We start from the raw sequence: 13,609 nt of genomic DNA, 5'->3' as shown, positions 1-13,609 counted from the left end.
AGACAAAGAGCCTTGTGTCCAATAAGGGGAATAAAGGCCCACAGCCTCCCCTGGCCCCGGGCCCTGAACAAGGGACTGGAGAAAAGCTGCCCTGCGGATCAGACAATCAGCCGGCGCTAGTCCCGCCCCTCTGGCTCCCCGATTGGTTGGAGAACCCGCCCCACTCGCTCCCTATTGGTCGGAAGCTTCCGTCAATCAGGCCGCGGGTCCGGGTCACGTGTCCCCGAGGAGATCACTACCTGTCCAACTGACGCCGCTCGGTCCGGGGTCTCGCGGACTCCCAGGTTTTTCTATTTCTCTTTATTCTCTCCCGATCCACCCCTCCCCCCCACCCCGCGCGATTCTCCACCCAATCGGAGCGGAGAAAACTCACTTTGCGTCACCGATCGCGACTCTGTAACCGACACCAAGGCCTTTCCCGGAATGCCCCGCGCCGGCTCTGTCCGACAGGATCCGAGTGCGCAGGCGCAGCTCCGAGTGGGGGAGGGGGTTAGTCTCCTCTGGACATGCGCGGTTATTACCCTTGTTGACCGGGAGGGGTCATTGTGCCGGACTCGACCCAAACCGCCGAACCACCTGCGCATGCGCAGACTCTCGGCTGTCAACCAACAGCCAGAAGAGGTTGCTGCTGAGAGCAGTGAAGAAAGAAAGACTTGCATTTCTATAGGGACGACCCAAAGCGCTTTACAGCCAATGAAGTACTTTTGAAGTGTAGTCACTGTTGTATTGTACGAAACGTGACAGTCAATTAGCGCACAGCAAGTTCCCACAAACAGCAATGTGATAATGACCAGATAATCTATCATTTTGTTACATTGATTGAGGGATAAACATTGACTAGGAGACTGGGGATAACTCCCCTGCTCTTTCCCACATTACAACAGTGACTACACTCCAAAAGTACTTCATTTGCTGTAAAGCACTTCAAGACGTCTGGTGGTCATGAAAGCACTATATAAATGCAAGCCTATCTTTCTCGAAATAGTGCCATGGGATCTTTTATATCCACCTGAGAGAGCAGACAGGGCCTCAGTTTAATGTCTCATCCGAAAGACGCCACCTCTGACAGTGCCGCACTCCCTCAGCACTGCACTAGAGTGCCAGCCTAGATTTTTGAGCTCAAATTTCTGGAGTGGGACTTGAACCCATAACTCAGAGGCGAGAGTGCTACCAACTGAGTCACAGCTGACACTAAAGAACAAGTAGTTCTGACGACAGGTTATCGACCTGAAACGTTAACTCTGTTTCTCTCTCCACAAATGCTGCCTGACCTGCTGAGTGTCTCCAGCAGTTTCTGTTTTTATTAAAGAAACGAGGGAGTGATTGCTGACAGGAAGAATGTTGGGTCGTCCTGCGCATGCGCACCTCCCTGACGGCTGAGGCGAAACACGGACTCGCCCCCACCTGAGCTGCGCGCGCATACCAAATGTTGCGGCTCCGCATGCGCGCCCGATGTCCCAACCGCGGGGTTTTGTGCGCTGAGCATGTGCCTTGCGGACCGATCGGGACGGGCGATTGTGGAGCAGGAGGGAGAGCGCGGGGGCCATGAGACGCATGCGCGGGACTCAGCGTCAACAGAGCGCTTTCTGGAGCGCGGGGGCTTGTGGGTATTACAGCCGCCATTAATGCTGATCCTTTCAACCAACCTGTGCCGCAGCTGGGACCTGAAAATCAGCTTCACTGCCCCTAGGGTCAGAAAGGGGAAAATTAAACAACAGTTTGCCTCTGATCCTTTTCTGAACTCATTTTACAGGGTTATAGAAGTGGACAGTTACAGGCGGGAAGCTCAGACCAAACATCATGTCAAGATCTGACAGAGTCGCTGGATTCATCAGGACCTGAATATCATCGGCCTTTGCACATGGAAGGAGAAAGCAGCGATCGCAGCGATGACAAACCGCACACGTGTTCGTTGTGTGGACGCGGATTCAGCCGATTACCTGACCTGGCGAGACACGTGCACCATCACACCGGGGAGAAACTGGGTAAAGGTGGGGACGGTGGGAAGGGATTCAGTTCCCCGTCTGCAATAGAAGTTCAACGGCGCAGTCATACCAGGGACAGTCCGTTCACCTGCTCCATGTGTGGAAAGGGATTTGTTTGTTCATCCCACCTGCAAACACACCAGCGGGTTCACACTGACGAGAGACCATTTCAGTGTCCGAACTGTGGGAAGAACTTTAAAAGCTCTGGGGATCTGAAGCAACACCAGCGAGCTCACACTGATGAGAGACCATTTCAATGTTCTGACTGTGGGAAGAGCTTTAAAAGCGTCGGGGATCTGAAGGAACACCAGCTTGTTCACAGTAATGAGAGACCATTTCAGTGTTCTGACTGTAAGAAGAGTTTTAAAAGCCCTGGGCATCTGAAGCAACACCAGTTAGCTCACACTGATGAGAGACCATTTCAATGTTCTGACTGTGGGAAGAGCTTTAAAAGTGCCGGGGATCTGAAGGAACACCAGCTTTTTCACACTGATGAGAGACCATTTCAGTGTCCTGACTGTGGGAAGAGCTTTAAAAGCCCCGGGGAACTGAAGCGACACCAGATTGTTCACACTGATGAGAGACCATTTCAATGTTCTGACTGTGGGAAGAGCTTTAAAAGCGCCCAGTATCTGAAGGGACACCAGCTTGTTCACACTGGGGAGAGACCATTTCAGTGTTCTGACTGTGGGAAGAGCTTTAAAAGCCCCGGGGAACTGAAGGGACACCAGCTTGTTCACACTGGGGAGAGACCATTTCAGTGTTCTGACTGTGGGAAGAGCTTTAAAAGCCCCTGGGATCTGAAGCAACACCAGCTTGTCCACACTGATGAGAGGCCGTTTAAATGTTCTGACTGTGGGAAGAGCTTTAAAAGCCCCCAGTATCTGAAGCAACACCAGCGAGCTCACACTGATGAGAGGCCGTTTAAATGTTCTGACTGTGGGATGAGCTTTAAAAGCTCCGGGGATCTGAAGCAACACCAGCTTGTTCACACTGACGAGAGACCCTTTAAATGTTCTGAGTGTGGGAAGAGTTTTAAAAGCCCCCGGGAGCTCAAGCAACACCAACGCCTCCACACTGGGGAGAGGGTATTCATCTGCTTTGAATGTGGGAAGGGATTCACTGAATCATCCAAACTGCAGACACACCAGCTTGTTCACACTGGAGAGAACCCCTTTAAATGTTCTGCCTGTGGGAAGAGCTTTAAAAGCTCCGGGGAGCTGAAGAGACACCAGCGAGTTCACACTGGTGAGAGGGCGTTCACCTGCTTCGTGTGTGGGAAGGGATTCACTGAGTCATCCCACCTGCTGGCACATCAGCTTGTTCACACTGGAGAGAACCCCTTTAAATGTTCTGACTGTGGAAAGATCTTTAAAAGCTCCGGGAATCTGAAGAGACACCAAAACCTACACACTGGGAAGAGACCGTTCATCTGCTCCGTGTGTGGGAAGGGATTCACTCGGTCCTCCAACCTGCTGGCACATCAGCTTGTTCACACTGACGAGAGACCCTTTAACTGTCCTGACTGTGGGAAGAGCTTTAAAAGCTCCGGGGAGCTGAAGAGACACCAGCGAGTTCACACTGGTGAGAGGCCGGTCACCTGCTTCGTGTGTGGGAAGGGATTCACTGAATCATCCACCCTCCTGTCACATCAGCTTGTTCACACTGGAGAGAACCCCTTTACATGTTCTGACTGTGGAAAGATCTTTAAAAGCTCCGGGAATCTGAAGATACACCAAAACCTACACACTGGGAAGAGACCATTCACCTGCTCTGTGTGTGGGAAGACATTCACTCGGCCCTCCAACCTGCTGGCACATCAGCTTGTTCACACTGGGGAGAGACCATTTCAGTGTTCTGACTGTGGGAAGAGCTTTAAAAGCCCCGGGGATCTAAAGCGACACCAGCTTGTTCACACTGATGAGAGACCATTTCAGTGTCCTAACTGTGGGAAGAGCTTTAAAAGCCCCGGGGAACTGAAAGAACACCAGCTTGTTCACACTGACGAGAGACCCTTTCAGTGTTCTGACTGTGGGAAGAGTTTTAAAAGTTTGAAGAGCCTTAAGGGACACCAGCGTGTTCACACTGATCATCGAATCTAACAGCACAGAAGGAGGTGATTCGGCCCATCGTGTCTGTGCCGGCTCTTTGAAAGAGCTGACCAATTTAGTCCCAAACCCCAGCTTTATCCCCAGAACTCTGCAAACTAGCCCTCTTCAAGTACATGTCCAATTACTGTTTGAAAGTTCCTGTGGAACCTGATTCCAGCATCCTTTCAGATAGTGCGTTCCAGATTTTAACAACCCTCTGTGTAAAAACAATTCTCCTCATTCCCCTCTAATTCCTTTAGCAACTATTTTAAATCTGTGACCTTTGGTTACTGACCCACTTGCCAGAATGAACAGTTTCTCCCTACTTGCTCGATCGAAACCCCTCATCATTTTGAACACCTCTATTAGGTTTCCTCTTAACCTTCTCTGCTCTAAGGGGAACAATCCCAGCTTCTCCAATCTCTCCACATAACTGAAGTCCCTCATCCCTGGTACCATCCTGGTCAACCTCCTCTGTACCCTCTCCAAGGCCTTGACATCCTTCCTAAAGAGTGGTGCCCAGAACTGTACACAAGACTCCAGCTGAGGCCAAAAACCTGCAGCTGTACAAAACCCTGGTTAGACCACACCTGGAGTACTGTGAGCAGTTCTGGTCATCACACCTTAGGAAGGATATATTGGCCTTGGAGGGAGTGCAGCGTAGGTTTACCAGAATGATACCCGGACTTCAAGGGTTAAGTTACGAGGAGAGATTAAACAAATTAGAGTTGTATTTCCTGGAATTTAAAAGGTTAAGGGATAATCTGATCGCAGTTTTCAGGATATTAAGGGGAACAGATAGGGTAGATAGAGAGAAACTATTTCCGCTGGTTGGGGATTCTAGGACTGGGGGCATAGTCTAAAAATTAGAGCCAGACCTTTCAGGAGTGAAATTAGGAAACACTTCTACACACAAAGGGTGGTAGAAGTTTGGAACTCTCTTCTGTAAACGGCAACTGATGCGAGATCAATTGTTAATTTTAAATCTGAGATTGATACGTTTTTGTTACCCAAAGGTATTAAGGGATATGGGCCAAAGGCGGGTGTATGGAGTTAGATCGCAGAACTGCCATGATCTCATTGAATGGCAGAACCGGCTCGAGGGGCTGAATGGCCTCCTCCTGTTCCTATGTTCCTAGTGATTTGTGAAGGTTTAGTGTAACTTCCTTGTTTTTGTATTCAATGGCCCTGTTTACAAAGCCAAGTATCCCATACGCTTTCTGAACCGCCTCACCAACTTGCCGTGGCACTTTCAAAGATTTGTGAATATGGACCCCCAGGTCCCTCTGCTCTTGCACCCCCTCAAAATAGTCCCATTTAGATTATACGGCCTCTCCCTGTTGTTTCTCCCAAAGTGCATCACTTCACACTTATCCTCATTTAATTTCATCTGCCTTGTGTCTGCTCATTTCACAGCCTGTCTCTGTCCTCCTGAAGTCTGCTACTACTATGCTCACTATTTACTACGTTGCCAAATTTTGTATCATCCGTAAACTTTGAAATTGTACACCTATACCCAAGTCCAGGTCAGTTATATATAACAGGAAAAGCAATGGTTCTAATCCCGACCCCTGGGGGAACCCACTGCATACTTCCCTCCAGTCAGAAAAACATCCCTCAGCACTGCTCACTGCCTCCTCTCCCTTAGCCAATTATATACCCAAACTACCATCAGCCCTTTAATTCCCGGTGCTTCGCTTTTCCGAATAATTCTCTTATGTGGTACTTTATCAAATGCCTTTTGAAAGTCCATATATACAACATCTACTGCACTACCTTCATCAACCCTCTGTTACTTCATCAAAGAACTCAATCAGGTTAGTCAAACACGATTTACCTTTAGCAAATCTATGCTGGCTATCCCTTATTAACCCATGCTTCTCCAAGTGAGAATTTATTTTGTCCTTGTCAATGGTCTCTAGTCGTTCACCCACCACTGACATTAGACTGATTGGCCTGCAGTTACCAGGTTTATCCCTCTCCCCTTTTTTAAACAGGGTGTAACATTTGCAACCCTCCAGTCCTCTGGCACCACTCCCATATATCTGAGGGAGATTGAAAGATTGTAGTCAGAACTTCTGCTGTCTCCACCCTAGCTTCCCTCAGCAATCTAGGATGCATCGCATCTGGACCGGGTGACTTGTTAACTTTGAGTGATGACAACCTATTTAGCACCTCATTTCTATCCATTTTTATCCAATTTCTCTACTCCCCCCTCCTCTACTGCGACATTAACTTCATCCTCTTCTTTTGTGGAGACAGATGCTAAGTACTCATTCAGTACCTCAGGCACGCCCTCTGCCTCCGTATGATGAGCTCCTATTTGGTCCCTAATCGGCCCCACCATTCCTTTAACTATCCTTTTACTTTTCATATGTTTATCGAAGATTTTTGGGTTCTCTTTTATGTTATCTGCTAATCTTTTCTCATATTGTCTCTTTGCCCTTCTTATATCCTGTTTCAATTTCCCCCGCACTCTCTGTATTCTGCCTGGTTTTTGACTGTATTCTGTACCTGACATTTGTCATAAACCTCCTTTTTCTGTTTTATTCCAACCTCGATATCCTTTGTCATCGGGAGCTCTAGCTTTGGACGCTCCATCTTTCCTCCTTATGGGAATATGTTTGGTTTGTACCTGAACTATCTCAGCCTTGAAGGCCTGCCATTGGTCATTCACTGTTTTCCTGGACAATCTTTGTTTCCAGTCCACCTGTGCTCGATCCCTTCTCAAATCACTGAAATTGGTTCTCTTCCAGCTGGGTATTTTCACCGTTGATTTTTCTTTGTCCCTTTCCATAACAACTTTAAACCTAATGATATTGTGATCACTGTTAACCAGATCCCTCCTGCCCCAGAACCGATGAGAGACCCTTTAAATGTTCTGACTGTGTAAAGAGGTTTCAGAGTTCATCCAACCTGCTGAGTCACCAGCGAGTTCACACAGATCTTCAAAGACAGGAAGATGTTTTAGAGAGGCTGGCGGCACTAAAAGTTCGCAGCCATCTCAGAGTAGTGTCCCTTTAATTACAATCTCACAGAACAAGGAGAATCACTGTCCCTTTAACTACTACAAGTCCCTGTGTGGAGGAGAGGGGGAGATACAGTCTGTCCCAGTAACTGTCACAGAACAGAATTAGTGACCCTGTCCCATAAGGGCTTGACCCTCCCCCACTCCCTGCTTTTCCTCAAGTGTCTCATTCTTAAAATTCTCATCCTTGTTTTCAAATCCCTCCGTGGCCTCGCCCCTCCCTATCTCTGTAATCTCTTCCAGCCCCACAACCTCCTGAGATATTTGCGCTTCTCTAATTCTGGCCTCTTGAGCATCCCCGATTTTAATCGCTCCACCATTGGCGGCCGTGCCTTCAGTTGCCTGGGCCCTGAGCTCTGGAATTCCTTCCCTAAACCTCTCCATCTCTCTACCTCTCTCTCCTTCTTTAAGATGCTCCTTAAAACCTACCTCTTTGACCAAGCTTTTGGTCATCTGCCCGAATATCTCCTTATGTGGCTCGGTGTCAAATTTTGTTTTATAACGATCCTGTGAAGAGCCTTGGGACGTTTTACTACATTAAAGGCGCTTTATAAATACAAGTGGTTGTTGTTGTTTCCTGAAACTAATAATAAATTCCCCACAGAAGCACGAGGTTTATCTGCTTTTATTCATGAATTTAAAAAGTCTTTATTAAAACCTGAGCCAGTGTGTTGTGAGACAAAGAGCCTTGTGTCCAAAAAGGGGAATAAAAGCCCACAGCCTCCCCTGGCCCCGGGCCCTGAACAAGGGACTGGAGAAACTCGCTGCCCTGCGGATCAGACAATCAGCCGGCGCTAGTCCCACCCCTCAGGCTCCCCGATTGGTTGGAGGACCCATCGCCGGCTCGCTCCTCCAGCCCCGCCCTGCTCACTCCCTATTGGTCGGAAGCTCACGTCAATCACCCGGGCAGTGTGAGCTGAGCATGCGCGGACCTTGGCAGCAGCCGCTGACACATCAGGTGAGAGAGCTCAGGGAGCGGGTTAATGAACCCTGGGGGGACGCAGGCTGCACACACCCCGAGTGTGGCCCCAGGCCCCATTATTAAAACACTCAACATTATCCGCTTCACAAACACCCGGAGTGGGCCTCAGGCCCCGAACAAGAGCCTCCGGGCCGGGCGTTTGCCCCGAGTGGGGCGGCAGCTGCGGGGCTTTCTCCCGGTGACGCCCTGAGTGTGGGAAGGGATACACTGATTCATCCACCCTGCTGAATCATCAGTGAGTTCACACTGGGGAGGGTTGTGTTCACCTGCTCCGTGTGTGGAACCGTTCACCTGCTCCGTGTGTGGAAAGGGATTCACTCGTTCATCCCACCTGCTGACACACCAGCGAGTTCACACTGGGGAGAGGCGGTTCACCTGCTCCGTGTGTGGGAAGGGATGCACTCATTCATCCCACCTGCTGAAACACCAGCGAGTTCACAAGTGACTGCAGGGGCAGGATTCTGCTATTGCTGCTGTTAATCACATCCAGGATTGAACCATATTCATTCTGACAGTTGGGGTTTGTTTCTGCTGATGTTAATAACCCCTATAACTGGGCTGGAGTTTAATATTCTGGATAGATGTCAAATAAATCAGCTTTGTGTTAAACAGATTGTTGTAGATTTTTGTCCACAAACTGGGGGGGCGGATCGTTTGGCGGGAACAGAACTTCAGCCTGGACACAGTCCTTCAGGGCTACACTGAGAGGAGTAAACAACACTTTGGCCTTTCTTGAGGTGTGTATGAAATGTGTCCCAGCCGCTCTCGGCTGTGATTCCGAGCTCCCAGGCCCGGAGCAGAAGGCTCCTCTAGAAATGATCCCCAGTCCATTGTTTGCTCCTGTTATGGCCTCATTAACCTGCATCGCTACTTTTAGTGATTTGTGTATCTGGACCCCGAGATCCCTTTGCTCCTCTCCCCCATTTAGATTCTTATTTTCCAAATAGTATGTGGCCTCCTTATTCTTCCTACCAAAAGACACCACCTCACACTTAGCTATATTGAAATTTATTTGCCAATTACACGCCCGTTCTGCAACTTTATTAATGTCTTCTTGCATTTTATCGCAGTCTTCCTCAGTATTAACTTTACCCCCCAATTTGGTGTCATCGACAAATTTTGAAATTGTCCCTCTGATTCCCGAGTCCAAATCGTTTATGTAAATGGTGAACAACAGTGGTCCCAGCACCAATCCCTGTGGAACACCACTTCCCACCTTTTGCCAGTCTGAGTAGCTACTCCCAACCCCTACTCTCTGTTTTCTGTTTTGTAACCAGCTTGCGATCCATAAACAGTCTGTAAGATCTACAAGATGACCCAGCTCAGGCCGTGTGGAGTGAAGGGCCAGGCAATAGAATGGATCGAAAGATGGCTACAACACCAAACAATTGACAAAAAGGGAGAAAATAGAATGAGTTTAAATTAGCAAGAAATATAAAAACAGTCTGTAAGAGCTTCTAGTATGTAAAAAGAACGAGAGTAGCTAAAGCAAGTGTTGGTCCATTAGAGGCTGAGACAGGAGAAATGATATTGGGGAACAAGGAAATGGCAGAGACTTTAAACACCTTTTTTGTATCTGTCTTCACAGTAGAAGACACAAAAAGTATACCAAAAATAGTGGGGAACCAAAGGGCGACTGAGAGCGAGGAACTTAAAGTCATTAATATCAGTAGAGGAAAAAGTACTTGAGAAACTAATGGGACTAAAAGCCAACAAAACCCCTGGACCCGATGGCCTACATCCGAGGGTCCTAAAAGAGGAGGCCGCGGAGATAGTGGATGCATTGGTTTTGATCTTCAAAATTCCCTAGATTCAGGAATGGTCCCAGCAGATTGGAAGGTCGTAAATGTGACCCCGCTATTCAAGAAAGGAAGGAGAGAGACTACAGACCAATTAGCCTGACATCAGTTGTCGGGAAAATGCTGGAATCCATTATTAAGGAAGTGGTATTAGGGTACTTAGAAAATCATAATATGATTAGGCAGAGTCAACATGGTTTTATGAAAGGTAAATTGTGTTTGACAAATTTATTAGCGTTTTTTGAGGAAGTAACTAGCAGGGTAGATAAAGGGGAACCAGTGGATGTAGGATATTTGGATTTCTGCAAGGCATCGATAAGGTGCTACATAACATAGAAACACAGAAGATAGGAGCAGGAGTCGGCCATTCAGCCCCTCGAGCCTGCTCCGCCATTCAATGCGATCATGGCTGATCATCCAAATTCAGTACCCGGTCCCTGCTTTCTCCCCATACCCCTTGATCCCTTTAGCCTTGAGAAATATATCCAACTCCTTCTTGAATATATTTAATGAATTGGCCTCTACTGCCTTCTGTGGTAGAGAATTCCACAGATTCACCACTCTCTGGGTGAAGAAATTCCTCCTCATTTCTGTTCTAAATGGCATACCCCTTATCCTTAGACTGTGACCCCTGGTTCTGGACTCCCCGACCATCGGGAACATCTTTCCAGCATCTAGTCTGTCTAGTCCTGTTAGAATTTTATAAGTTTCAATGAGATACCCTCTCATTCTTCTAAACTCCAGCGAGCACAAGCCCAATCGATCCAATTTCTCCTCATACGTCATTCCTGCCATCCCAGGTATCAGCCTGGTGAATCTTCCATGGCAAGAACATCCTTCCTCAGATAAGGCGACCAAAACTGCACACAATACTCAAGATGTGGTCTCACCAAGGCCCTGTAGAACTGCAGCAAGACATCCTTGTTCCTGTACTCAAACGCTCTCGCAACGAAGGCCAACATACCATTTGCCTTCTTAACCGCCTGCTGCACCTGCATGCTTACCTTCAGCGACTGGTGCACAAGGACACCCAGGTCTCGTTGCACTTCCCCTTCTCCCAATCTATTGCCATTCAGATAATAATCTGCCTTCCTGTTTTTGCTACCAAAGTGGACAACCTCACATTTATCCACGTTATATTGCATCTGCCATGCTTCTGCCCAATCACCCAACCTGTCCAAATCATCCTGGAGTTTCCTCACAGCACACACGCCCACCCAGCTTTGTCGTCTGCAAATTTGGAGATATTACATCTAGTTCCCTTGTCTAGATCATTAATATATATTGTGAATAGCTGGGGTCCAAGAACCAATCCCTGCGGTACCCCACTAGTCACTGCCTGCCACTCGGAAAAAGACCCGTTTATTCCAACTCTTTGCTTTCTGTCTGCCAACCAGTTCTCTATCCAAGTCAGTACCTTGCCCCCAATCCCATGTGCCTTAACTTTACACGCTAATCTCTTATGCGGGACCTTATCGAAAGCCTTATCCAAGAGGTTGTTGAACAAGATAAGGGCACATGGGGTTGGAGGTAATGTATTGGCATGGATAGAGGATTGGTTAACAGACAGAAAAGAGAGTTGGGATAAATGGGTCATTTTCAGATTGGCAGGCTGTAACCAGTGAGGTGCCGTAAGGATCAGTGCCTCAGCTATTTACAATTTATATTAATGACTTGGATGAAGGGACTGATTGCAATGTTTCCAATGCAAGTTTGCTGATGATACAAAGCTAGGTGGGACAGTAAGCTGTGAGGAGAACACAGAGTCTGCAAAGGGATATAGACAGGTTAATTGAGTGGGCAAAAAGGTGGCAGATTGAGTATAATGTGGGGAAATGTGAGGTTATTCACTTTGGTAGGACGAACAGAAAAATAGGATATTTTTTAAATGGTGGTAAACTATTAAATGTTGGTGTCCAGAGAGATTTAGGTGTCCTCGTACAAGAAACACAGCGAGTTAGCATGCAGGTACAGCAAGCAATAAGGAAGGCAAATGGCATGTTGGCCTTTATTGCAAGGGGGTTGGAGTATAAGAGTAAGGAGGTCTTGTTACAATTGTACAGGGCCTTGGTGAGACCACACCTGGAGTACTGTGCACAGTTTTGGTCTCCTTATCTAAGGAAGGATATACTTGCCTTGGAGGCGGTGCAACGAAGGTTCACTAGATTGATTCCTGGGATGAGAGGGCTGTCCTATGATGAGAGATTGTGTAGAATGGGCCGATACTCTCTGGAGTTTAGAAGAATGAGAGGTGATCTCATTGAAACATACAAGATTCTGAGGGGGATTGACAGGGTAGATGCTGAGAGGTTGTTTCCCCTGGCTGGAGAGTCTCAGGATAAGAAGTTCGGCCTTTTAAGACAGAGATGAGGAGAAATGTCTTCACTCAGAGGGTTGTAAATCTTTGGAATTCTCTGCCCCAAAGTGCTGTGGATGCTCAGTCGTTGAGTATATTCAAGGCTGAGATAGTTCGATATTTGGACTCCAGAGGAATCAAGGGATATGTGGATAGGGCAGGAAAGTGGAGATGAGGTAGCAGATCAGCCATGATCTTATTGAATGGTGGAGCAGGCTCGGGGGGCCGTAAGGCCCACTCCTGCTCCTGATTCTTATGTTCTTATGTAAAACAGAAATCAGAGGGTTGGAGTTAAGGGAAGTTTGTTGCCATCTTTCCATCCATTCTGCTGCCTGGCCCTTGACTCCACACGGCCTGATCTTTGACACCACACGGCCTGACCGTGGTCATCTTGTAGACCGTACATATTACAGACACAGTGCACCAGTGGTGGAGGGGGTGGATATCGAGTCCTGTGGCAGGGGCTCTGATGGATTTCTCTGTCCCGTGTGTTTTGAGGCATCGCTAGTTGCATTTTTCACCTCTTTCCACCTTTAAAAAAAAATCTTTTTGCCAGTTTATTAAAGCCATTAAAAACTTCCCAGATAAGTCGCACAAAAAAATGAGACCTTGCATGTTTCCGTCAGAATGACAGGCCTGAACTCGAGTTAGAAATCACAGTTAGAAAACATTCAGCAATTAAACCAGACTGGGCGGGGCGTGAGGTGTGAGTTAGGAATGGAAAAGTGGAGGCTAATGTCCTTTGCACCAGGGCTGAGGACCCGGGCACTAATATTTCTGTATAATTGATTTATTAATTTTGTTTAATGCCCAATATTGCAGGGCAGTGTCCTAGGCCCAACCATCTTCAGCTACTTCATCAATGATCTTCCTTCCATCATAAGGTCAGAAGTGAGGATGTTCACTGTTGACTGCACAGTGTTCAGTTCCATTCGCAACTCCTCAGATAATGAAGCAGTCCATGCCCGCATGCAGCAAGAGCTGGACGATGTTCAGGCTTGGGCTGATAAGTGGCAGGTAACATTCATGCCACACAAGTGCCAGGCAATGACTATCTCCAACAAGCGAGAGTCTAACCACCGCCCCTTGTCATTCAATGGCATTACCATCGCTGAATCCCCCACTATCAACATCCTGGGGGTCACCATTGACCAGAAACTTAACTGGACCAGCCACATAAAAACTGTGGCAACAAGAGCAGGTCAGAGGCTAGGTATTCTGCGGCAAGTGTATCACCTCCTGACTCCCCAAAGCCTTTCCACCATCGACAAGGCACAAGTCAGGAGTGTGATGGAATACTCTCCACTTGCCTGGATGAGTGCAGCTGCAACAACACTCAAGAAGCTCGACACCATCCAGGACAAAGCAG

The 13,609-nt window shown here is 47.7% G+C and overlaps 1 protein-coding gene across 1 annotated transcript; it reads left to right on the top strand.

Annotated features, from left to right (window-relative positions):
• The first annotated feature begins 216 nt into the window (after positions 1 to 216).
• Positions 217 to 7,663, top strand: LOC147119338 (uncharacterized). Its single transcript, XM_085984973.1, has 2 exons — positions 217 to 284; positions 1,754 to 7,663. The coding sequence occupies exon 2, from the start codon at positions 1,862 to 1,864 to the stop codon at positions 4,085 to 4,087; it is 2,226 nt and encodes a 741-aa protein (XP_085841099.1). The 5' UTR covers positions 217 to 284; positions 1,754 to 1,861; the 3' UTR covers positions 4,088 to 7,663.
• The last annotated feature ends 5,946 nt before the right edge of the window (positions 7,664 to 13,609 follow it).

This window comes from Somniosus microcephalus, chromosome 4, assembly GCF_052327205.1.
Source record: "Somniosus microcephalus isolate GS21.2 chromosome 4, FLI_Smic_1.0, whole genome shotgun sequence".
Taxonomy (NCBI): Eukaryota; Metazoa; Chordata; class Chondrichthyes; order Squaliformes; family Somniosidae; genus Somniosus; species Somniosus microcephalus.
Note: the sequence above shows the minus strand (reverse complement) of the source record. Positions and strands in the feature narration are given on the sequence as shown.

Coding starts and splice junctions, on each gene's coding strand:
- LOC147119338 (XM_085984973.1), top strand. CDS start 1,862: ATGGAAGGAGAAAGCAGCGATCGCAGCGATGACAAACCGCACACGTGT.